At 44.9% G+C, this 27,423-nt stretch overlaps 1 protein-coding gene across 5 annotated transcripts in view; it reads left to right on the top strand.

Moving 5' to 3' along the window:
* Window positions 1-27,423, top strand: part of LOC122809699 (zinc finger CCCH domain-containing protein 13-like) — a 1,891,555-nt gene that overhangs the window by 550,606 nt on the left and 1,313,526 nt on the right. For all 5 annotated transcript variants that reach the window (XM_044081418.1, XM_044081393.1, XM_044081403.1 and 2 more), the window contains exon 6: window positions 3,630-3,968. In XM_044081418.1, the coding sequence (XP_043937353.1) occupies window positions 3,630-3,968 (339 nt within the window). The remainder of the gene's footprint in view (window positions 1-3,629; window positions 3,969-27,423) is intronic.

The raw sequence follows: 27,423 nt of genomic DNA, 5'->3' as shown, positions 1-27,423 counted from the left end.
CCAGGGTCTTCACCAAATGCATGGCAGTGGTAGCGTCTCACTTGAGACGCCAAGGATTCCAGGTGTTTCCGTATCTGGACGACTGGCTCCTTTCTGCCACCACCCAGTGTCAACTATTACAGGCCAGAGACTTTACTCTTCAACTGTGTGTTCACCTAGGAATTTCCGTAAACTTCGAAAATCCTTGCTTCAGCCATCACAAAATATCTTGTTCATAGGAGCAGAATTAAACACACGTCAGTTAATTCTAAGACTTCCCCCAGAAAGGATACTATCACTTCAGACTCACATACGTCTTCTACTTTTGTCAAGGAAATCTCCAGCAAAACTGGTACTGAAGGTTTTGGGACTCATGTCAGCCTCCCTTATTGCAATACCCTTGGGAAGGCTGCACATGAGAGTCCTACAATGGCTACTGTTTGCACAATGGTCGTTTCAACAACTACCTCTAACACACGAGATTCTTATAACAAAACGCAAGACACATCTAAACTGGTGGCTTCAAACGTGCAACCTTTCCAAGGGGAGACCATTTGTGCTACCCACGCCTACAGTTACGGTGACCACGGACGCTTCCCTGATAGGGTGGGGGGGCATCTTTCAGGGACAGACAGTCCAAGGTGAATGGACCAATTTGGAGTACAATCTGCACATCAATGTTCTAGAGTTGAGGGCAGTGTTTCTAGCGTTGCAACACTTTGCTCCCCTTCTTCCTCTAGGAACTATTGCAGTTCAGATGGACAACATGTCTGTAGTCTGGTACATAAACAAGCAAGGGGGAACCAAGTCCTATCAGCTATGCAGAGAGGCCATGAGAATCTGGCAGTGGGCGGAGTCCACGGGTCGCTTTCTAATAGCAACGCACATCCCGGGGTCATCCAACGTCATAGCCGACAGGCTGAGCAGAGCAATTCTGTTACCGCACGAGTGGTCCCTAAAACAGTCAGTGGCGAAAAGGATTTTTTGCGCGTGGGGCCAGCCTTCCTGCGATCTGTTTGCCTCCAATGAACGCCAAATGCAGGAGCTACTTTGCCCTATTACCCCCTCCAGGGGAAGTCCCCAGGGACGCACTGATTCACGATTGGCCCCCGGGACTCCTGTACGCATTTCCTCCATTTCCCCTGATATCAAAGTTTCTCCAGAAAGCCAGAAACCTTCACAGGACAATAATCCTCATTGCCCCATTCTGGCCTCGTCAAATTTGGTTTCCCTTCCTGAAGACACACTGCATTCGGGGACCCTGGATTCTGGACCCAGAGCCAGATCTATTGACTCACTCGTCAGGGGCTCCCCATCCCGCTCCGGTCCCTCCATCTAGCAGCTTGGTTGCTCCAATTCCCAACTTAGCCAGGTCTGATCTTCTTTCGCCAGCAGTTCGGAATATATTGGTGGCTTCTCATAAAGCTTCCACTACTAAAACATATTCTAGTAAATGGAAGCGATTTGTATTCTGGGCGAATACACAGCAAGTGGATCCTTTTATAGCTCCTTTGAATAAAATATTAGTTTTTAACGGACTTATTCCATCAGGGTGCTTCTCCTGCTACACTAAGAGTTCAATTGGCTGCCATTTCAAATTTCCATGTGGAAGAATGTGGGGCTCCTGTTATGGCCCACAGACTTTGTAAAGCCTTTTTAAAAGGGGGTTTTCATATTAGACCACCAGTCAGATCTCCTACGTCACCTTGGAGTCTAAACTTGTTATCTAAATTAATGTTGCCCCCCTTTGAACCTGCCTCTTCTTGCCCATTAAAATTTTTGTCCTGGAAGACTCTCTTTTTGGTAGCCATTACTTCCGCTAGGCGAGTATCTGAACTTCAGGCTCTCTCCATCAAGCACCCTTATTTGATCTTTCACTCTGACAGAGTTTCTCTTGAACTAATTCATCCTTCCTCCCTAAAGTGTGTTCTATTAACAATATTAATCAGTCCATTGAATTACCCACCTTCTTCAAAAATCACTCCAACAAAATGGAGTATATGTTGCACAAATTAGATGTTCACAGACAACTAAGATTTTACTTGGATAGAACAAAAGATCACAGAAAAACTGATCAACTTTTTGTGGCCTGTGCTGATAGCAGGAAAGGACTAGCGGTTACCAAAAGAACTCTTTCTAAGTGGCTAACGGATTGTATAATCTATGTCTATGATTCCTCAAATCTAACTCTCTTACACAAACCCAAAGGACATTCCACAAGGTCAGTGTCTACATCTCTGGCTCATGCAGCCCGCCTACCACTAGACGCTATTTGTGGCTGCTACTTGGTCTAAGCCACATACATTCATTTCTCATTATAAGGTAGACAAGGCTTCTAGGGACAGAGCAACCTTTGGTTCCACTGTGCTCAAGAACGCCCTTCCGTGAGTTCCTCAGGAACAAGGAGCTAGGACGCTACCCATGTGTAAGAACAACGGCGAGATTGAACACTATCACATATAGAAGTTATGTCCTTACCATAACGCTCCATGTGGAGTGTTCATCTCGCTTTGTTCTTACATTCCCACCCTCCCCCTTAAGAAGAACGTTCTTTTGATGCCTGGCCGAGCATTCTGCTTCTGCTTTGCAGATGTTGTGTACATAGTTGGCATGTATATATATATGTCTATTTGTTCTTTTATATATATAGTTATGTATAGACTCTTATTTCTGTGCATATGTGATGTAAGCATGAATGTGCTCTCTCTAGAGATTGGTTTGCTTGCAAACTAGATCTGAGGTAAAGGCAGAGGGGGATTGTGGGTATTAGATTGTCTCGAGCTTCTTCTCGATGCAGAGCTTGCAAGAGGCCGGCACGGAGCCGAGGATCGGCTCCGAACCCATGTGTAAGAACAAAGGTGAGATGAACACTCCACATGGAACGTTATGGTAAGGACATAACTTCTATTTATTGTACGCACCCTTGAACAAAGACAACTTACTTGGCACCAAGGCAGAAGAGGTCTTAAAAAAGATGGAAGAAAAAGCTAAATCTATGCAGACAGACTTCTTACAGGTCCAGCCACTGCGGTTCAGTAGGCATTTGCCCCTCCAAGCACTGCTCCTTTCCTGCCCCTTCCAGTCCAGCTCAGCCCAGACCCAGGGGAAGCAGACCCCCCCCCCCAGACAACAGCCCCAGGGAAAACAGAGAGATAAGCAATGGCGTTCCTCGTCTTCAAAAACAGGGAGTACAAAGCCACCACCTTATGGTAAGAACTCTCAATGACTTGACACTACCACCCCCTACCTCTGCCCCTAGGAGGAAAACTCTCATTCCATGCAAGCAACTGGGCCACCATTACCAATGACCGATGGGTCCTCAACAGAAATTCTCGCAGAAATACTAAGCCTATGATATTCAGGCCAACTGAGGGCTACCCCTGGCAGGAAAACCCATGTGATGACTGCAGCAGTGAATACACTCTTAACATCTACATTTATGGTAAGTGTGCACAACTGTACTTTTTATCATTGGACATGCGATTTATTTCAGGAAAACTGCCAAACTGGGATTGGTAGAGAAGAAATGTGTAGAATAATTGGTATATAATGAAATGTTTTATGTTCACCTTGCTAACTTGATACATAGAGCAGTTTGAGAAGTACAAACGAGCTTTCATTTCTCCCCTGTCTTTTCCTTATTTTTAAAGGTCTCAGAATTTGGGCGGAAGAAGGGAAGATATGAACAGACAGAAAGAAAACACAGGAGCAAGAGGAAGAGGAGCTGGCAGAGGAGGAGGCAAAAATGCTGGTAGAGGCTCTGGCAGAGGTGCTGAACGTGGTGGTGGAAGAGGTGGTAGAGAAGGCAAAGGACCAGGCCGAGGTGGTAAAGGTGGTGGCCGAGGAATGGATAGAGGCAGAGGTGCCAACAGAGGCATGGGAAACAACATGAACAGAGACATGGAGAGCAGAATGAACAGAGACAGAGGAATGGATGGTGGTAGAGGTCGAAGCATGGCTGGAGGCAGAGGAGGACAGAACCAGCAAAGGTATGGAGTAATTTTGTGTGACCTTTTCAGTTTGTAGGTTTATGTGCTTATTTTCTTTGTCAAAGTGTTTTAATTTTATTCTTTAATCATTTTTTGACTGAAGTGAGTAGAGGTGGGGGGGGGGGGCAATGTGCTTTGAAAACTGTTGCAGCTAGACTCCTCTGTATCTTCCACTTTTTAGCATGCATCTTTTTCTGGCTTCTCTCTCATGCCTATTGAAGTACTATGATGTTCATCATGAGGATTACTGCAGTGATATGTTCTTGAGAGGGATGTTGTCATAGATAGCTTTCAGTTTTCTGCTAGACTGAAAGAGCAGCTGGACACTGCAGTCATGGCTGTAAGCTACCTCCCATGCTGAGGCCATCAGCATGAGAATCTACCTCCCATGCAGAGGCCATCAGCATGAGAATCTACCTCCCATGCGGAGGCCATCAGCATGAGAAGCTACCTCCCATGCGGAGGCCATCAGCATGAGAAGCTACCTCCCATGCGGAGGCCATCAGCATGAGAAGCTACCTCCCATGCGGAGGCCATCAGCATGAGAAGCTACCTCCCATGCGGAGGCCATCGGCATGAGAAGCTACCTCCCATGCTGAGGCCATCGGCATGAGAAGCTACCTCCCATGCTGGGGCCGTCAACATGAGAAACTATATCATGTACTGAGACCCATCAGCATGAGTCCTGGTTGTGTAAAAGGTCACTTACTTCCATTATATCTGGTTCTTTTTAAGAGGTCATCCCCTGGCAATATAAGAAAGCAGTAACTGCCCTTGGTCTTATCCCATATATATTGTTTTGCTACTTTTTTGCCAATTTCTGCAGTATGTTTGTTAGCTAGATTTTCTTTGGGTGACCCTTGACATCCCCAGAAAAGTCACCAAGAAGTGTTTCTTTAGGAAACAGATTTGCCAGAGGAGTAACATTTTTATTGTCCTTTCTGTTTAGGTGAAGAACATGATGTAAGTAAACACTATAAAGCATTACTTTCCTCTAGAAGGCTAAACTATTTTAAAACATTTGTGCATTATATACTTCCACCAAGCCAAAAGACAGACTGCTCCTTCTCTGGCAAACCTTTGAATGGCCCTTAGTAAATGGAGTTTGAAAAACCGTAGAGGAGAAACCCCAAGCACTTAACTGGATGGAAGGTGGCAAAATGTCTGCTGCAAAACAAGCAGACAGTAAAAATTGAAGCAACAGTTTTCAGCTTTTCTGCTAAACACAGATGGCTCTATACTTCTGGTGACTGCAGCAGCTTTAAGTTAATAAAAATATTGCACGTGCCCAGTGGTTGTCTGAAAAAGGATCTGTGGACTAACTTAGGATGCATGCAATGGGAGTCCTGCTGTCAGACTATGCAGAAATATGTTAGAAGCTTTTATGTTTGTACCTTGATCAAAGCTACATGTTTAGTACACGACAAACTGGTTATTTTAGCTGTTCTAACCATATTTGTGACAGAAAAAAGGACCGGCTGGACACTGCTATACCTTAAAACCTTTATTGCATAAAATCACAGGATGAGCGCTTTCGGGACAATTCCCTTCATCAGATCTGATGAAGGGAATTGTCCCGAAAGCGCTCATCCTGTGATTTTATGCAATAAAGGTTTTAAGGTATAGCAGTGTCCAGCCGGTCCTTTTTTCTGTAATTTCTGGCTTCCTCTGCCTGGTTGGACTTTGGTACAGCACAGGATTATTTGTTTGTCTAACCATATTTGTGTTTGTGCACACGTGTGCGCTGCCCAGGATGCGGGCAACAATATTTGATTACTGGATGTGTCTTAACAAGTAGAACTGGATGAGCTGTTTTATTTGTGTTGTTGCTTACTCATTAGACTGCACTGCATACATGAATGAGACACTCAGTAATGTTGTCCAGATTAAAGGTACTCGGCCCCTGCCCATATTTTTGATATATGCTTCGTGTCACATTGTTGGTTTGTGAATTAAATTCATTGGGAAGTCACTTGTTGCCACTATGGTGGAGTTGATGCATGACATTTCTTCGGTGAACAGCTCCAGCAGAAATTGAAAGTTATCTGCACTGTTTGCAGATACTGGCCCTTGAAAAGCATCCCTTCCGCAGTGTGGTCATAGCGGATAGCCTGCAGAGTCGTGAAGTCAAGTTGGTATTCTTTTTTATTTGCAGTATACACTAGAACCACTGCTGGCATTAATTAGCCATATGCAGAGAAGAGAGCCTTAGCTGATCATCCTTTAACAGCAATATACAAAAAATGCTGTAGCTGTATTGCAGTGGGGTATTAAAACCACTTGTTGCTACATACAAACTCTGTCACTAACATTGTTGAAAAACTATTTGGAAAAGCCTAAAATCATCCTAACAGTGTTTAACATTTCTACTGGTCCTGATTCTGAAATATAGCAGGATGGAAATGTGGATATCAGACAAGCTCCTCATGGTCCTGCAGAGTGGTCCTTGCTACAGAGAATTCAGAAAAGCGACTACTTTCTGGATTTTAGTATCTTTGCTGTTTTTTTACTTGAAATACCTTCTCTAGCTTACCCTAAACAAGCTTAAACTGTTTTTTTTAGCTGTTTGCTGAATTATTTAATATCTGCACTTAAAAGTTACATTTAGTCGAATTTGATCGAAAGTTTGTTTGTTTAATTTATCTGTTGAGGCTGCCCACTAAAGTGTGCTAGCCTGTGTAACTGATTTATTACTGTTACTGCATTTTCTGTGTGTTTCTATCTAAAAACACAAAAAAAAATCCTTGATTTTCCCGCCTCTCCTCGACTAGTTTAGACCAGTTTACAGGCTTTGCTGTATTCTGGGCTGTGGTGTAGTTCCTGTGTTGTCCATTACCTTACTGGGATAGAAGGAAGTTTCTTTGCTCACCAGTGGGAGTGGGGAGCCTTGAGCAGCCTACCTGTCCCCTGTAGGAAGTGACCTCAGCACAAGAGCTGTAGTAATTGGTTGTTTTGGACCATTTCTAGCTCTCTTGAAGTTCCATGTTTAAAATCCGCCTCTGGGCATTTTTTTCTGGCTATACTACTCAGACAAGCTCCTCGTGGTCCTAGCTACAGAGAACTCAGAAAAGCGACTACTTTCTGGATTTAAGTATCTTTGCCGTTTTTTTACTTAAAATACCTTCTCTAGCTTACCCTAAACAAGCTTAAACTGTTTGTTTAGCTGTCTGCTGCATTATTTAATATCTGCACTTAAAAGTTACATTTTAGTCGAATTTGATGTTTGTTTAATTTATCTGTTGAGGCTGCCCACTAAAGTGAGCTAGCCTGTGTAACTGATTTATTACTGTTTATGCATTTTCTGTGTGTTTCTATCTAAAAACAAAAAAATAATCCTTGTTTTCCTGCCACTCCTCGACTAGTTTAGACCAGTTTATAGGCTTTGCTGTATTCTGGGCTGTGGTGTAGTTCCTGTGTTGTCCATTACCTTACAGTGGGAGTGGGGAGCCTTGAGCAGCCTACTTGTCCCTCTAGGAAGTGACCTCAGCACAAGAGCTGTAGTAATTTGTTGTTTTGGACCATTTCTAGCTCTTTTGAAGTTCCCTGTTTAAAATCTGCGTTTGCACGGCTTTGCGCGGTTGTGCACATAGCCGGTTAAACAAGGTTAAACTTCTTCTGGCTCCACCAAGTCTGCTCTTCAAATTTTCCCTTAATGAAGCTCTACTTAGTATAATCAGACTACTCGCTACATTATAAGGCTAGCACTTGTTCTCAAAACTTCTCTACTAAGTAAGCACTACATCCACCTACCACCCATGTGAATATCCACTTCCCTTAAAGGCACAGCACTCCTTTTTACTGTTCTAGCATGTCAAGTGGTAGAGTACTGGCGTCCTCTCCAGTTCAGCTGGTTAATGTGGGTATCTTGAGACAATGCTACAATTGTCTCATGTACACAGACAACCCTCTCCTCCTCCCAACAAACACAAATACATGTGAGAGATGCAACTATATAGCCAAACTGGAGGCTGAACTCTCAACTCAGGGATGCCATGACCAGACAGGAGGAGATGGTAACCACACACACAGCAAACCCAGTCCCACATAGACCTACCACAACTGCAAACCAAACACATAAAAACTCAGGCATACTCGGAGGCTCTAAAAAAAAACTTACCAAAACAACAGAGGCTCCCAAAGCAGACATCCACAAATCCACCACCTCAAAACAAAAACACATGCAACACATACTTCAATAAATCAGTGTGTCAATCAATCACAGCCCTTAAGGCCAAACACCATGCCTGATACACTTGTAATAGGTGACTCTATAGTCAGACACACTGATGTCCCGCTTACCAGTCTGAACAAGGAGAGGGTGACTGTGAGCTGCCTATCGGGAGCTAGGATCCGCCACATAACACACGCACTCAGGTCACTCCAAAGCAAGTACAAATATGACTCCGTCATTGTCCATGCTGGCGTGAATGACCTGAGACGTACCTCCCTGGACTACATGAAAAGAGACATAGAGGAGCTCTCTGATTATGTAGCCCAGGCTGGTATGACCCTGACCATGAGCAGCATCTTGCCCTCACCAAGAATGATGCCACAATACAAAGACAAGATGATCAGCTTTAATAATTGGCTCAAGTACTGGTGTCATTCTAAGGGGATCCAATGTCTGTCTGCCTGGGATGACATGGTGGACAAGCCACGCTGCTTCGCAAGGGACGGCTTGCACCTGTCACCACTGGGCTTCCGGATATTGGCTAAGGCTCTTGCCACCCCCATATTGTCTTTTTTAGGCAAGGCTCAAAAGACAAACCCACCTCCTTAGATTAAAAAAAATGGAAAAAAAACTGAGGGTAATGCTGCTCAACGCCAGAAGTCTAAATCTCAAGATGCAGGCACTCTATGCACTCCTCAGTATGGAGAACATCGACGTCTGTGCAGTAACTGAAACCTGGTTCAAGGCTCTTGAAAGCACCCCAGCGCTACCAGGCTATACCTCGTATTATGCTTTTCGGCCCCAAAACCCGGGCCGAACCACAAAGGGAGGGGGGGAGTGTCCATATTCATCAAGGACACCCACACCTACAGGTTAGTAGCAACACATGAAGCATCGGAGACCATACAGGTGCAACTAACCATAGGCAAAACTGCTATACAACTGGTAGCATGTTACAGACCATCCTCCCAATCTCAGGAAACCCACTCAGCCTTCCTGAAGACATTGGATGATATGAATGTATCACAAAATACCATCATACTGGGAGACTTCAACTACCCTAACATAGATTGGGTACATTATTCTAGCCCTAACACCCTAGCCCAAAGGTTCCTGGAATTCATAAATTCAAATGCACTGGAACAACTAGTCACCTCTCCCACTAGGGGAGATAATATACTAGACCTGATCATCACAAACATGGGGACAAAATGCTCCACACCGGAGGTATACCCCTCACTAGTGAGATCTGACCACAAACTAATCACCCTGGATATACATATCCCACCTCCGCCCCCCAGCACAAAATACCACAGTGAAAAACTTCTTAAAAGCAGACTTCACTCTTCTTAAGACTGAGATGGTATCCTTTAAGCCCACTGGGCCAGTGGATACCACATCCCACAATGCTGAATCCTTCACAAATGCCTTCTATGGACATCTCCAAGAATGCATGGATCATGCAATCCCAAATAAATACAAGTTCCTCTCCACCAAAGGCAAGCGTCCTGTCTGGTGGACCTCAGCCATAAACAAATTGTATAACAAAAGAAGGAAGCTACTGCATGACACAGCAAAATCCCATAAAGGGAAGACATCTCTGATCAACACTAGCAGAAAACTACGTTCTCTCATAAAAACATCCAAGGCCAACTTTGAGAGAAAAATCACTAAGGACACTAAAGATAACCACAAAGCCTTCTTCAGCTATGTTAGAAACCTGGGCGGAAACCCTCAGATATGCTCAGTTAGTTCACAACAACAAAAAATACATTGAACCCACAGATGTTGCCAACATTCTGGCTGGCAGGTTCAGTGCAAGTTTCTCCCCTCCCTCACCCCCCAAAAGAAGAAATACTTATCCCAGCTGAATGTAATCTCCCTGTCATCTCGGATGTCCAGGTGAGAGCCGCCCTTAGCAAAGCTAAAAACACAGCATCAATGGGACCCGACGGTATCCCGGGTTGCGTGCTATGTGAACTTCAAGAGGAGCTAAACCCGCACATAAAAATGCTATTTAACCTTAGCCTTGCTACAGGATATGTGCCTGAACACTGGCGTACAGCAACAGTGGTCCCACTCCACAAAGGGGGTACCTCTACAGACCCTGGGAACTACTGCCCCATAAGCTTAACCAGCCTGGTCTGCAAAGCTATGGAAAGAATCATTATGGAACTCATAAACAGAGACATTGGTGACCTACAGACACTTGACCCCACCCAGTTTGGCTTTGTAAGGGGCAGATCCTGCCTTTTGAACCTGGTTGACTTTTTCGAAACGGTCACTAGAGCCATTGATGAGGGCAAAGCAGTCCATACAACCTACCTGGACTTGGCTAAGGCCTTCGACACAATACCCCACTCGGGCATCATAGATAAGCTCAACAGCTTAAATGTGTAAACCCTTATGTCACTAGTTGGGTTGCAAACTGGCTAAAGGACAGAACCCATAAAGTTAAAATCGCTGGAGCAATGTCAGACTCAAAGCCAGTCACAACTGGTGTCCCACAGGGATCTGTCCTGGGACCCCTCTTGTTCGGCATTTATTTCTCAGATGTTAAAGCAAACATGGGAGGGTTGTGGCTGACAAAGTTCGCAGATGACTGCAAACTAGGCGCCATAGTCGATACACCAGCGGACACATACATCCTACAAAAAGGCCTCACAGAAACGGACAACTGGTGCCGGAGTCATGGCCTTAAACTAAATGCCAAAAAATGTATAGTCATCCCCTTTGGGAAAAACAAAGTACCCACAAATTATCACGTAGACAGCAACCCACTGAGTACGGAAAAAGTAATCAGAGACCTAGGGACCCAAGTAGACAGTGACATCTCATTTGACACCCACGTTGCCGAAGTGGTTAGAAAAACATTCTACCTTGCACACCTTATCATGAAGGGATTCACATCCAGATCCAAGGATGTTGTTGTACCCCTATACTCCTCCCTCATCAGACCCATGATTGAGTACAATGCCCCATTTGGTATATACCTCACCCGGCATTTGCAACAGCTGGGGAGACCACAAAAGTACCTCACCAAGAGGATCAAGGGTCTCCAACATATGTCTTATTCTGCCAGACTAAAGAAACTCCAGCTCTGTTCAGTAGCATACCGCCTGCTCAGAGGTGATCTCTGCCTGACGTACAAGGCCATGTCCAATCAGGAACTGATGGACATGCTCCACCTCAAAAAATACAAATCCATCAGAACCACGAGAGCTAAAGACTTGAACCTTGGCACAAGTATGAATAGGACATGCTGGAGGGATAGATTCATAACCCAGAGGCTTCCCATGCTCTGGAACAAGATCCCAATTCATGTTAGGCAGAGCCCCTCACTGACTCTCTTCAAGAGAAATCTTGATGAGTGGATGGGAGATCATAAGTTTACCCCAGGGGTCACATCTGTGTCACTACTAGACAGAGGCACAGTATTCTAAATCTATTCTGTGCATTTTGTACCATTTTATGGGGTGGCGAAAGCCACATCCTTCTAAGTTGGGAACTGCTGATTGAGGGCTCAGTGTCTGTTATTCTAAAAGTGTATTAATTCTGGTTGAAGCATTTGGGCTTGAGGCCAGTTATTTTACATTATGAGGGTTCGTGTTCTGCACTCTTGTGGGAGGAGAGGCTGGACTCTGTCCTTCTGAGCTGGGAATTTCTGGTTAATGGCTTATAGTGCCTGCATATTTGAACTGCTTCTTACTGAAATTGGTACACCTTGTTTGCTGTAGCATAGACTAGATCCAGGCCTGCTGAATCTAGCTTTGTTTGTATAACCTGAACACTAATCCATGCATTCTTTAAAGTATTCAGTTGTATTTATTACTGCTGGTAGTAACTTGATTAAAGTGTAGCTATCGTTTCTAAGTCTTTTGGATTAAGCACTTGGGATTCAGACCAGTTGTTTTACATTAGGAAGGTTTGTGGCCTGCACTGTGGTGGCAGGACAGGTAGCTTGCATCCTTATAAGTTGGGAACTGCTGATTGAGAGCTCAGTGTCTGTTATTCTAAAAGTGTATTAGTTCTGGTTTAAGCACTTGGGCTTCAGGCCAGGTATTTTACGTTAAGAAGGATTGCGGTCTGCAGTCTTGTGGGAGGAGAGGCTGGACTCTGCCCTTCTGAGCAGGGAATTTCTGGTTAAAGGCTTATGGTACACCTTGTTTGCTGTAGCATAGACTAGATCCAGGCCTGCTGAATCTAGCTTTGTTTGTATGCTTGTTGTTTGTTTATTTCCCTGAAACGCTAATTCCACCTAAAACGTGGCCTTTTAGCAATTCTGTGGATCCCTAGTGATATCTGCATTGCTTACTGTACTTATTTCCTTGTTTCACTTGAAAGAAAGTTACTGTTTGTCGTTTTTGCATTTAAGTTACCTGTAACGCATTGCATTTAAGTTACCTGGCACTTGCTCACTAAAGCGATTATATAAGTCAGCTCTAAAAAATTAAAAGCACTACACCCTCACAAACTCCCCTTGAGTACCTTGTTCCCCATTGGCCCTTTTTTTCAATTATAAAGGAATTCCCAATACTATTCTAGCATGTCCAAAGGTCAGTTGTCAATCTCCTCTCCGGTCCAGCTGGTGAATCTGGGAATCTTGAGGCAATGTTACAACTGCCTCATGTACACAGACAAAAACCCCCTCCTCCTCCCAACAAATTCTAGCACATGTGAGAGATGCAACCATATAGCCAAACTGGAGGCTAAGCTCTCTCAACTCAGTACTGGCGTAACCAGTCAGGAGGAGAAGGAAACCACACTCACTACAATTCCAGTCTCACATAGACCTACCACGACAACAAACCAAACACATAAACACACAAAAACATACTCGGAAGCTCTAAATAAAAATCTGCCTAAGCAGCAGAGACCACTAAATCAGACACCCAAGCAACCGCTACCCCAAAACAAAACACGTGCAACACATAGCTCACAAAGCCAGTGTGCCGAACAGTCACAGCCCTTAAGGCTAAACAGCACACCTGATACACTTGTAATAGGTGACTCTATAGTCAGGCACACTGACGTCCCGCTCACCAGGCTGAACAAGAAGGTCACGGTGAGCTGCCTGTCGGGCGCTAGGATCCGCCACATAACACAAGCACTCAGGTCACTCCAAGGCAAGTACAAATATGACTCAGTCATTGTCCATGCTGGTGTGAATGACCTGAGACATACCTCCCTGGACTACATGAAAAGAGGCATAGAGGAGCTCTCTGAGCATGTAGCCCAGGCCGGTATGACCCTGACCTTGAGTAGCATCTTACCCTCACCAAGAATGATGCCACAATATGAAGACGATGATCAATTTCAACAATTGGCTTAAGTGTTGGTGTCATTCAAAGGGGATCCAATGCCTGTCAGCCTGGGATGACATGCTCGACAAGCCACGATGCTTCGCTAGGGACGGCTTGCACCTGTCACCCCTGGGCTTTCGGATATTGGCAAAGGCTCTTGCTACCCCCATAGTGCCTTTTTTAGGCAAGGCTCAAAAGGCAAACCCACCTCCATAGGTATCACAAGGGATAAGAAACTAAGAGTAATGCTACTCAACGCCAGAAGTCTAAACCTCAAGATGCACGCACTCAAAACTCTCCTTAGCATGGAGAACATAGATATCTGTGTAGTAACAGAAACCTGGTTCAAGGCTCCCGAGAGCACCCCAGCACTACCAGGTTATACCTCATACCATGCTTTTCGGCCCCAAAACTTGGACCGAACCACAAAAGGAGGGGGGGGGGTATCAATATTCGTCAGATACCCACACCTCCAGGTTGGTGGCACAGCATGAAGCATCAGAGACTATCCATGTGCAACTAACTGTGGGTAAAACTGCCTTCCAGTTTATAGCCTGCTACAGACCACCCTCCCAAACACAGGAACCCCACTCGGCCTTTCTGAGAATACTGGAAAATATGAAGGTCTCTCCAAACACCATTATATTGGGCGACTTCAACTACCCAAACATAGACTGGGAACATTACTCTAGCTCCAACACCCTAGCCCAAAGGTTCCTAGAATTTATAAACTCAAATGCTATGGAACAACTTGTTACCACTCCCACAAGAGGGGAAAATATACTGGACCTGATCATCACCAACATGGGGACACTATGCTCCAGACCAGAAGTGTATCCCTCACTGGTAAGATCAGACCATAAACTAATCTCACTGGATATTCACATTCCGACCCCACCCCCTGCCCAGAAAACCACAGTGAAAAACTTCTCTAAAGCAAATTTCACACGCCTCAAAACAGAGGCGAAATCCTTCAAACCCCCGGCCTGTGGAAAATCTGCCCAGACCGCAGAATCCTTTATAAACGCAGTCTATGAACACCTTCAGGAATGCATAGATCATGCAATCCCAAATAAAACCAAGACCCAATCCTCCAAAGGCAGACGTCCTGTCTGGTGGACCCCAGCCATAAACAAACTATACAATAGAAGGAGGAAGCTACTACATGATGGAGCAAAATCCCAAAAAGGGAAGGCATCTCTGATCAGTATTAGCAAAAAACTACGGGCACTCATAAAATCTTCTAAGGCCAGCTTCGAGAGAAAAATTACACAGGACACTAAGGATAATCACAAGGCTTTCTTTAGTTATGTTAGGAACCTGGGTGGGAATTCCCAGATATGCTCAGAATTAGTCCAAAATGACAAAAAAATACACTGAGCCCACAGACATTGCCAACATCCTAGCTGACACATTCAGTGCAAACCCCCCCCCCCCCCCCACGAAAAGGGCAAATATCTATCCCAACAGAGTGCTGCCCCCCTGACATCTCAGATGCTCAGGTAAGAGCTGCCCTCTCCAAAGCAAAAAACACAGCATCAATGGGACCAGATGGTGTCCCGGGCTGCGTCCTACATGAACTCCAAGAAGAGCTAAACCCAAACATAAAACTAATGTTCAATCTTAGCCTTACTACAGGATATGTACCCAAAGAGTGGTGTACAGCAACAGTGGTCCCTCTCCACAAAGGTGGTGCCTCAACAGATCCTGGAAACTATTGCCCCATAAGCCTGACTAGCTTGGTCTGCAAAGCTATGGAAAGGATCATCATGGACCTCATAAATAAAGATATTGGGGACCTACAGACACTGGATCCTACCCAGTTTGGCTTTAAGGGCAGTTCCTGCCTCTTAAACCTGGTCGATTTCTTTGAAACAGTCACCAAGGCCATTGACGAGGGGAAGGTGGTCCACACAGCCTACCTGGACCTCACAAAAGCCTTCGATACAATACCCCACTCAGGCATTATAGACAAGCTCACCAGCTTAAATATAAACCCCTATGTCACTAGATGGGTTGCAAACCTGCTCAAGGACAGAACCCACATGGTTAGAATTGCTGGAGCCATGTCAGACTCCAAACCAGTTACAAGTGGCGTCCCACAAGACTCAGTCCTGGGACCTCTCTTGTTCGATATATATTTTTCTGTGGTACAGGCCAACACGGGAAGGACTGTGGCTGACCAAGTTCGCAGATGACTGCAAACTGGGCACCATAATCAACTCTCCAGCTGACACAAGCATCCTCCAAAAGGGCCTCATCGAAACAGACAACTGGTGCCAGAGCCATGGCCTCAAGCTAAACGCCAAAAAGTATTTAGTGATCCCCTTTGGCAAAAACAAAGTGCCCACAAATTACCACATAGCTGGTTCATAGTTCATAGTTCATAGGTTAGTACTAGGCTAACTGCCCTTGCGAGCCATTTTAAGCCTAGCCAATTATCCCTTGTGAGACTCAAACTCTGTACCTTGTGTTTGTATGGCAAACACCTTCACCATTAGGCCACCCTCCCAACCCCTCACTAATCCATTAAGTACAGAAGAAGTCATTAGGGACCTTGGGACCCAAGTTGATAGCAATCTCTCATTTGACAACCACGTGGCCAAAGGGGTTAGAAAATCATTTTATATAGCCCACCTAATCATAAAGGGATTCACATCTAGATCAGGGGAGGTCATCGTGCCTCTTTACTCATCCCTCTTCAGGCCCATAATTGAGTACAAATGCCCCTTTCGGGATGTACCTTACCAGACACCTGCAGCAACTGGAAAGACCTCAAAAGTACCTCACCAAGAGGATCAAAGGGCTCAAACAGATGCCATATGCTGCCCGGTTAAAGAAACTCCAGCTCTACTCAGTGGCATACCGCCTGCTCAGAGGCGATCTGTGCCTGACGTATAAAGCCATGTCCAACCCGGAATTAATGGACATGCTGCACCTCAGAAAATCCAAATCCCATCGAGCTACGCGCTCGAGAGACTTGAACCTCAGCACTGAAATAGGACATGCTGGAGGGACAGATTCATAACCCAGAGGCTCCCTTCACTCTGGAATAAAATCCCAGTCCAGGTTAGGCAGAGTCCCACATTGACTCTCTTCAGGAGGAATCTTGAGTGGATGGGAGATCGTAGGTTTACTCCGGCTATCACTTCTGTGTCACTGTTACAGAGGCACAGTATACTAACCTCAAAAAAAGGCATAGCAAAATTTAAAATGGGTGGCGAAAGCCAAATACACTCTGGCTAGGCTTATAAATGCCCTAGGGCAGATAGCCTAGTATGAACCTATGAACATCACTATGGCTAGGCTTACAAATGCCCCAGGGCAGATAGCCTAGTACTAAACTATAAAACTGTAAGTATGAGTATAAATCTTTCCAGAAGGTTTGAGTATTTTGTGTGGCAGTTCTGTAAAAACAATGAATCTCTTATAAGTGATAACGCTGCTGGAGAACAGTTTGTTGGGTCTTTATCTGAAACTAAGGATGTTCTTCATCTCACATTGCTGCAGTCCTTACATATGGGTAGTCCGCTGTCCTCGGTCGGCCCGAATACCAAAGTATTAGGCTGACGTCGGTCAAGGCACTTAAAACTGACATCAGGACGTCAGGGTACAAAAGCGCATGACCGACGTCATTTCCTCAGTCTTTTTTGCCGCATGGTCCGATGCAGAAGCAGCGTTGCAAGTGCCGTTCGGCGTTCTGAAATTTTTCGAATTCGGAGTTTCAGACCGAATCCAAGTTGGCTAAGTACCCGTTGGGAATATTTTGGTTTTTCTTGCCTCAGTGTTTTACGGATGTCAGAAAAAGTGAATAACTGTATTTCTTGTGGGAAACAGATACCGCATAGGGATTATCATTCTTTGTGTATTCCTTGTTTGGGGCCTGAGCACGACGTTGTTGGGTGTCGCTTTTGTGCTAGGTTCAATAAACGCACTATTAAGCGAAGGTTAGATTGTGCTAGGCTGGTCTTTGGGAAGCGGTGCAATTATAATATGCCGTCTGATTCTCCGGCGCCCGCTTCTGCGAAGAAGCGCAAAGACACAAAACAGTTAAACCCAGGCAAGATGAGTCGTCCGTTCCGGACGCCGGTTCTTTAGAGGCTTCAGTGGAACCGGTGGTTCCGACGGAGATTTCTCTGGAGTCTCAGGGGGAGACTTTGATTTTGCAGGAGGTGGTCTCTCAGGAGGCAGGTCAGGCTGAAGGGGCTTCTCAAGTTACTGTACTCCCCTCCCTTCCTAGGGTGGTTAGGCCTTCTCCTTCTGTTTCCAAGGCTTCTCCCAGAGGCAGGCCAGTTTTAGCTTCTGTTGGTACTCCTAGTTCAGCAGGGTCTGTGCCTAAGAAGCACATGCTTAAAATGGCAGAAGATTTGATTACTCTGATTAGAGGTTCTTTGCCCCCTCCTGATAAGAGGCCTAGGGTGGAGCCAGAGTTGGGAAGTTGTGAGCAGGCTTCGGATGTTTCAGAGTCTTCAGCTGAAGACTTGCAGGAGTACTCTCCTTATTCTGATTCTGATGAAGATGATTCCACTCCTCCTGCTTCTCCTCCAGAGGATTTTTCTTTTTCAGAGACACTTCATTCTATGAGGGACCATTTTAAGTGGGAAGGTCAGGACTTCTCTGATTCTCGGAAAAGGCTTAGGGAATTTTTGCTGTTACCCCAGCATAGGCCCTTGGCTATACCCCCTGTTCTGGATGTTGTGGAAGATGTGTTTGCAGAGGCTTCTCTTAATCCTGATTCTCTGCCTCCTGCTCCTGTTAAACCGGATAGGTATTACAGGGTGCCTGAGGCTCATAAATATCTTTATAAGAGTCCTAGGGCGGACCCAGAAACTATTAGTCAGGGACCTAAGGGTGTCAAGGCCTCTGTTGTAAAAAATCCGGTTCCTCTAGATAAAGAAGCCAGAGCTTTGGATAGATGGGGAAAGAAGGTCTATACATCTTCTACCTTAGCTATGAGGGCTTTGAATTGCCAGTTTCATATGTTGAAATATCAAAACTTTCTTCTGTCTCAATTGAAGTCTAAGGTGGATGCTCTGGCGGAAGGCATTGAGTGTAAAGAATTACAAGATTTGGTGCATGTCTCTGAACAGGTGGGTAAGCATTCATTACAGTGTGGTTTTGATGCTGTGCAGGCCTCGTCTAGGGTGGCTGCCACTGGCTCGGTTCCTCGCAGGCACGCCTGGCTGAAGGATCAGAATTTATCTGACCATGTTAAGACAAGGATTTTGGATGCTCCTTTGCAGTCTGATGTGTTGTTTGGTTCACCTGTGGAGTCAGTCTTGAAGAAAATGGAAGACAAGGCTAAGTCTATGCAGGCTGCTAAAGATTTTTTGCAAGTTCAGCCTCCAAAGTTTAGTAGGAATTGGCCTGCTAAGGGGTGGACGTATCCTTCTTATGATTCTCAGTCTAGGGGTAGATCTAGACGTGGTAGGGGCAGAGCTCAGAGTTCCTTCAGACCTAGAACAGGGAGTTCACCTGCACAATCTTCGGGTGAGGGCAGGGGCCAGTCCTTTCGTAAACAGGCCCAATGACCTACTTTTTCAGCTGCCAGATCCTTCTTGCCTCGCAGCACCTTTGGGAGGAAGGTTAGCACTTTTCAAGGAAAATTGGATGTTGATTACCCAAGACAAATGGGTATTGGAGATCATTCACCAGGGTTACAAGTTTTATTTCCATACCTTGCCTCCTTTCAAAGGCATGCCAGACGTTCCTCCTCAGCAAAGACTAGAGGCTCACAAACAAATTTCTCTACTACTTCAAATAGGGGCCATACAACCGGTCCCTCTGCCAGAAGTGGGCCTAGGATTTTATTTTCGCCTGTTTCTAGTACCAAAGGAAAGGCAACACGTGGAGACCAATTCTGGATTTATCTGTCCTCAACACATATCTGGACATTCCCAAGTTCAAAATGTTGACGTTACAACAGCTTTTACCTCTGCTGGGCAAAGATCACTGGATGGTGACTCTGGATCTCAAGGAGGCTTACCTTCATGTTCCTATCAGGCCCAGTTGCAGGAAGTATCTGCGTTTTCGGGCTGGGACTTCACATTATCAGTTCTCTGCATTGCCCTTTGGCTTATCTACTGCACCCAGAGTGTTCACGAAGGTTCTGGCTCCAGTGGTAGCTTTCTTCAGGCTAAGAGGAATACAAATCTATCCTTATTTGGACGATTGCCTGATTCTGGCCCATGGAAAGGACTAACTTCTTCATCATTTGCAGTATGTGATGGCAGTGTTAAGATGCCTGGGGTATTCTGTGAACGAAATAAAGTCCAGTCTAGTACCCTCTCAGGACATGTGCTTTCTGGGTGTGAGACTGAATACAGCATCCCAGATGGCCTTTTTGACCCCGGACAAACAAAAGAATCTTTCTCTTTACTTCCACCAATTGTCTCGTCAGTCCAGGCTGACTGCAAAGACAGTCCTTCAAGCCTTGGGGTTCATGGCATCTTGTATTCTGGTACTTCCCAATGCCAAACTGCATATGAGGAAGCTACAATGGTATCTCAAGAATGTATGGACACAGCACTGCCAAGATTTGGACACTGTCATTCAGATAATACCTTGCATTCAAAAGGAATTTTTGTGGTGGGCTCGGGAATGTCACCTAAACAAGGGACTCTCTGTGACCCGGCCAGAGGCAAGTCAGATTTTAACGACAGATGCCTCAGACAAAGCTTGGGGAGCTCATCTAAATGGAAAATGGGTACAAGACACGTGGCCTGCCAGACTTCAACATCTACATATCAACCTGAAGGAGATGTTAGCAGTCCAATTTGCATTGATAGCTTTCAAGGATTTACTTCTTCCAGGGCAGGTGTTGATTCAAACAGACAACACAACTGTCATGTGGTACATCAACAATCAAGGGGAACATTCATATCCTCTATGCAGACAAGCAATGATTTTGTGGGAGACTGCTCTCAGTTTACAGCTAAATCTTCAGGCAAGGTTTCTGCCAGGAGCACAGAACTCCTTACAGATGTGTTGAGCAGACAAATTATGGATCCCCACGAGTGGAAATTGGATCCTCATGTATTTCAGAGATTGACAGTGTTATGGGGAACTCCAGACATAGATCTGTTCGCTTCTCCACTAAATTACCAGCTGCCAAAGTTTTGCACAAAAAGGTTTCATCTCACAGCTTGGAAAGTGGATGCTGTCTCATTCAATTGGAGCAATCTTCACGTGTATGCCTTTCCACCTCTGCCTCTCCTCACGAAGGTACTCCTGAAAGTCAGACAGGACAAGCCAAACATGATTTTAATAGCTCCAGATTGGCCTCGACAGCACTGGTACCCATTACTGAGAAGTCTGGTACGGGAGCCTCCATGGCCTTTGCCTTCGATTCCTCACCTGCTGTCTCAGGAGAACAGTCATTTACTCAATGTCAAACTTCATTCTCTACATCTGACAGCCTGGCATATTCTGTTTTAAACCCTGGAGGGTCTCAACTTCCACAACAAGTTTTGAATGTTATTTTGGAGGCCAGAAGGCCTAGTACAAGGAAAGTTTACGCAGATAAATGGAGGAGATTTTTATTTTGGAGTACAGCAAAGGACTTTGATGTTTCTAAACCTAATTTAAGTGTTGCGCTTCAATACCTTACTGAGTTATTGGACAAAGGTTTGTCCTTCTCCTCTATAAAGGTTCATGCTGCAGCAATTTCTGCTCACTATGACTTTCTCAGCCTTTGTTTAAGCAATTCCTTAGAGGGGCAAAGAATATAAGACCCCCACGAAGAGCTCCTACTCCTGCTTGGGATCTCAATTTTGTGTTGGAGAAACTCACTCTACAACCTTTTGAGCCTGCAGCATCTGCAGAGTTGAAATATTTATCATGGAAGACTGCTTTTTTGTTGGCCATTACCTCTGCGAGAAGGGTTTCTGAATTACAGGCCCTTATGGCAGTTGAGCCTTTCTTAATTTTCCACAAGGATAGGGTGTCTTTGCGTACTAACCCTTCTTTTATGCCTAAAGTGGTTTCTAGTGTGGCTTTAAACCAAACTATTCATTTGCCTACTTTTTATGCAAACCCCCAAAATAAAGGGGAAAGGATTTTGCACACTTTGGATATACACAGACAGTTGCGATATTATTTGAGCAGAACTAAAGGGTTCGGGCAGTCTCAGCAGTTGTTTCTTTTGCTTTGGGTTCTCAGGGTAAACCTGTTTCAAAACAGACTATTTCTAAGTGGATTGGTTTTTGTATTGCTTTCTGTTATTCCCATCATGGTAAGGAGATTCCAGCTGGGATTAGGCCTCATTCCACTAGGGCTACTGCCACTTCTACAGCTTTTTTAAGGGGGGTGGCTACTAAAGATATTTTGGAAGCAGCTACTTGGAGTTCAGTGCATATTTTCTCTAAGCATTACCACCTTCCACTTTACTCTAAATCTAGGGCTGGATTTGCCACAGCAATTTTACAGGGCATTTTGGCAGCTCCTAATGCTTTATAGTTTTGCCATCCTCCCTTACCTCTGCTTTGGGATTCTACCCATATGTAAGGACTGCAGCAATGTGAGATGAAGAACATAGTACAGTTTTGTACCTACCATAAATGTAGATGTTCGAAGATCCACATTGCTGCAGTCCAATTTACCCTCCCTCCTTCCCCTCTGTTTTTGAAGGTGGTGGTGTGGTTTGTGTTGTACATATTGTAAATATGGTTGGTGCACGGGTGGTTGGTTAGTTTTTGCTGGTTTTTGGCTATGGCCTTTCTTGTTAGGGCCTTCTGACATCTGGGGCAAGAAAAGACTGAGGAAATGACGTCGGTCATGCGCTTTTGTACCCTGACGTCCTGATGTCAGTTTTAAGCGCCTTGACCGACGTCAGCCTAATACTTTGGTATTCGGGCCGACCGAGGACAGCGGACTACCCATATGTAAGGACTGCAGCAATGTGGATCTTCGAACATCTACATCTATGGTAGGTACAAAACTGTACTTTTCCTTCAACTGTTTTTAGATGATGGGGTTTTAACACAGCAAGCTGATTGCTAACTTTTCCATGTAACAGATGGCTGTGGCCACACATTTCTGGAAGACTTGTCTTTCTTGTAGTTTCGCTGCTCGGTAGTCCTGCAATACAGTTGACTCATTCACTCCAGTGGAGCTCAGGAATTTGGCCCTGTAACTTCCAGTGGGCAGAGCCTAAGCCTTTTGACAAAGTCAAATGATGTCCTCTCATTTCAAACAAATGTTCATATTTCTGGAACCATAAGGGTTATGCAAGAAGTATAAACGGCAAACTCTTCACAAACTATTTTTGTACTGGTGGTATTCTTTAGGTTATAGTTCTTAAAAATAATTTTATAAGTCACAGTAACAACTTTAACTGTTACATTTGTAATATTTTGTAAGCAAATTACAATATCTCTGAAATCATTCAAGTTACATACAGTAAACTCCGTTAACCGGCACCTATGAGAATTGGTAGATGCTGGGTAACTGTATTATGTCCTATTCCTATGTCGCAGTATTCTTGTGGGATTTCCTGCCTCAGGTGGACCTGTATGTCTGCTCCTATACTAAAGCTTCAGCTTGGCTGTTGCAGCTGCATGGGACGTCAGACGTAGGGTCATAAACGTCAGAACTTTTCAGCTGCAAACGACCGACGCATCGTGTGCTTCACTCCTTCAATGCAAACATCTAAAAAGCTATTTACCCCATTGGCGTTTTTTCTTCTAATTAACTTGCTAAAGCTTGGTTTGTTGCAGCAACTCATAGCCGATGTCAGCAAAAGAGGGTAAATGGCAATGCGGGTGCCAGATACCCCATAAAGACTCGCATGAATGTTGCATTTTTTTTTTACTTGGGCCGGGAGCAAAATCACCGCTCCTGCTCCATTTGCCAATCATTTGTACCTAAGACCCCGTGCAGCCGTCTGGCTGCTCTTAATCTTTACTTGGAGAACCAATGGCTTAAACGGTTAGCCCTTAGGATGGAGCCTGCCTCGGTGGCCTCAACAGAACTTCCGCACAAGAAGGCCAAGTTTCCCAGGCCCTCTACCGCTCCGCTACTGGATGATCTTCCCCCTTCTGATTTAGGAGTTGAGGGATGCCTGGCAGATCCATTGACTTCAGTGGCGACCTTCGTAGAAGCAGTTTCTCAGTTGATGGCCAGCACATCCCCAGAGCCAATCCAGACTCCAACTACTGCCGAGGTTGAGGGTGGAACCAGACTTGGAGCCTCCGAATGGGATCCCTCCTCTGGATGCTGCTACTATTAGACAGTCATCCGACTCCGGGCCTATGCCTACATCTACACCAACCAAAAAGAGAAAAAATAACAAACATACCACCTCGACCAAAGAAGGTCTACCTGACTGGCAGTCCTTCACTTCTTCCTTGATGCAGGCCTTTATGGCCCTTAGGCCTTCATCCTCATCCCCCACAGATCTTCCACTGCTGAGCCCTAGACCTGCTTCTAGCTGTTCTCTCCCTCCTCTGGCCTCTCAGGACAGGAAAGAAGAGCAAGACACCTATTACTCCTCCTCTAAGGAATCAATTTCTTACACCTCCCAAATTGCTTCACCTCAGCAGTACTACTCACCAGATGAAGGATCTATTGAGGGAGACTCTCCTCCAGAAGATATTACATTTGGTGAAACTGTCACCAAAATGAAAGAATATTTCAAATGGGAATAACGCTCAAATGTCTGAAACTCAAGAGGTATTTTGAACTTTACAGGTAGAATCCCTCTCTCCTTCTGCCATCCCACCTCTCATACGTGCATACTTGGATGCTTTTCTCTCTGCATCAAAGACACCAGATTCTCCGCCATCTGCCCCTAAGCAGCCAGTCCACTTCTACAAAGTGCCTGATGACCAAAAATTTCTAGTCAAACCTTCCCTGGCAGACCTAGTTGTGATTCCCACCTAGCCTGATACAGTCCAGACTCATTCCGTCTGCCTTGCTCTTACTGTCAAAGACAGCAAGTCTATGAATAGGATTGGTAAGAAGGTCTATAGATCTTAAACTTTGGCTTTTAGGGCCATAAACTGTTGTACACATATGACAAGATATGCTTTGGACCTGGTTTCTCAAGCCTCTACCTTGCTGGCCACTACTCCTGACTGCCGTAAAAAAGCTGACCTCTTCTAAACCATCTCTGACTGCCCAAGTAGCCAGACACTCAATTAGATGCAGCTATGCTGCTGCAGAAGCTTCTGCTCGCTCTGCAGCATCTGCCCGTGTTCTCAGGAGATATTCCAGGCTTAGACTTCAGCACTTACCAGAAGACTTTGTCTAAGATGTTCTTCATGTTTCACTGTTGCAGTCATTACATTAGGGTAATCTGCTGGCAGGTTAGCCCTCAGTCAGCCTGAATAACAAAGTCTTGAGTCCTGCGTCAGTTGCTGTCTCCTCTTCTATGACGTCAGGTAGTCCGGAGTATAAAACATGCAGCCAATGCCATTTTATTCAGTCTTTCTTGCCGCACGGTGCCCGAAGCAGTAGTAGTTCGCAAGTGCTGGTCGGCCGACTCCTGAAATTTTCGCATTCGAGTTTCGGAACCGAAGTCTTTAACTAAAGCTAAGTACCCTGTTGAGGAAACTTTCATGCTCCTTACCGATGTCAGTAAAAGTTAATAATTGCATTACTTGTGGGAAGCAAGTACCTCATAAGGATTTTAATTTGTATTGCATTCTTTGCCTAGGCCCAGATCATAACGTGCCTTGCTGTCGGTTTTGTGCTCGATTTAACCAATGCACTATTAAGCGTCTGTATATTTTTGCTTCTAAATATTTTGGATCCAGATTTAATTACCCTGAAATGCCGTTGGTTAGCAATCCGACTACCGGAGTTCATAAAAAACGCAAAGAAAGAGACCGACCATTTTGGTCCAAAACCGACGAAACTTCTAACCAAGTTGCTGGTTCGCCAGTACTCAGTGAGGCACTTTCGCAGCCCCTGATACCCGCTAATTTTGAGTCGCAGGCCTCTACCGAGACCCATGCGGAGTCCGGAATGCCGCGAAATTCTCAGAGTATTGAACCCACGGATGTGTCTCCCTTGGATGTGTCCAGAGCCGCTGAGCAGGCACCGGCTTCTGAGGGTGTTTTCAGGCCTCAACATTTTTATATAAAAACTGACGCCAGCCTTAAAAACAAGCTCAAAAACATCTATGTCTAAAAAAAGATGCATGAGTCATGTGCTCAGGGCCCTATGCCTAAAAAACAGATTATCAAAATGGCTGAGGACTTGATTACCTTAATCAGGGGTTCCCAACCTCACCCTGCTAAGAGGCCTAAACAAGGCACGGATTATGAATCTTCAAATCAGGTTTCCATTTCTTCTGATTCCTGTTCTGATCAGGAGTTTTCTATTCCACCCTATGAGGATTCTGATGCAGAAGAATCCATCCCATCTGCATCTCCTCCTGAGGATTATTCTTTTGGAGAAACCTTGCATACTTTAAGGGAGCATTTCCACTGGGAGAGTCAGGATTTCTCTGAATCAAAAAAGCTTAGAGATTTCCTTCTTCGTCCAACATAAGCCTTTAGCAATACCTCCTGTATTAGTCATTGTCGATGTGCTTTCGGAATCAAGCATGGCTACTGATTTCCTACCTCCGGCTCCTAGTAAGCCAGACGGATATTACAGGGTTCCTGACTCTCACAAATTTCTATTCAAAAATCCTGCTGCTGATCCTGAAACTATCTCACAGGGTCCCAAAGGTGTAAAGGCCTCTACAGCCAAAAATCCTGCCCCCTCTAATAGAGATTCCAGGGCGCTGGATAGATGGGGAAAGAAGGTTTTATACGTCTGCAACCTTGGCAATTAGGGCCTTAAACTGCCAGTTTCATATGCTTAAATATCAACAGCATGTTATGGGCTTACTGAAACAGAAAATCATTTTGATTTCTGATTGTGTGGAAAATAAAGAATTACAGGAATTATTGCATTCAGCAGAACAGGTTGGAAATCATACTTTGCAATGTGGTTTTGATTCCTTGGAGGCCTCTTGCATGGCCGCAGTTACTGGATCTGTGATTAGAAGGCATGCCTGGCTCAAGGAGCAAAATCTGCCTGATCATGTTAAAGCTAAATTGTTGGATGCCCCCTTGCAGCATGATACTCTGGTAATAAGGCAGAAGAGGTTTTAAAGAAAATGGAAGACAAAGCTAAATCTATGCCAACTGTAAAAGATTTCTTACAAGTACAGCCACCCAGGTTCAATAGGCACTGGCCTACTAAAAATTGGTACTTTCCTGTGTCCAACAGAGCCTCTCAAGGCAAATCCAGTCACTCAAAAGGCTTTCTATACCAATCACAGGGTTCTTACAGGTGAAAGCAATGGGGTGCTTCCACCTTCAAATCTGGAGGGAACAAAGCACAACCGTACAGTAAACCGTCTGAATGACTTCCCTCTACCCTTCACCAAGCACTTATCTTTTGGCAGCCCCTTGGGGGGAAAATTAGCACTTCATGCTCAAAATTGGTAGTTAATTACCCAGGACAAGTGGGTATTAAACACAGTATCCCAGGGGTACAGATTTTATTTCCATACTTCGCCAATTCCAAACGGTTGGCCAGATCTGCCACCGAGTCAGTGGGCAGAGGCTCAAACAAGTTATGTCCCTCATGGATGTGGGGGCTATTCAACCAGTACCAGAAAGGGAAAAAGGACAAGGTTTTTATTCAAGACTTTTCCTGGTACCCAGAAAAGACAATGCATGGCGTCCAACCCTGGACTTACTGATTTTGAACACATTCCAGGACATTCCAAAATTCAAAATACTGACTTTACAACAGCTACTGCCTATGCTGGGCAGGAACGCTTGGTTAGTGACTCTAGACTTAAGAGGCATACCTGCATATCGCAATAAGGGAATCATGCAGAAGATACCTCTGCTTCAAGGCAGGTGTTTCGCATTTCCAATTCTCTGCACTGCCCTTTGGCTTATCTACTGCACCCAGGGTCTTTACAAAGTGCCTTCCACCAGTAATTGCAGTCTGCAGACAAAGAAGCATTCAAATT

The sequence above is a fragment of the Protopterus annectens genome, chromosome 1.part1 (assembly GCF_019279795.1).
Source record: "Protopterus annectens isolate FY-2018-M chromosome 1.part1, PAN1.0, whole genome shotgun sequence".
NCBI classification, from domain to species: Eukaryota; Metazoa; Chordata; order Ceratodontiformes; family Protopteridae; genus Protopterus; species Protopterus annectens.
Note: the sequence above shows the minus strand (reverse complement) of the source record. Positions and strands in the feature narration are given on the sequence as shown.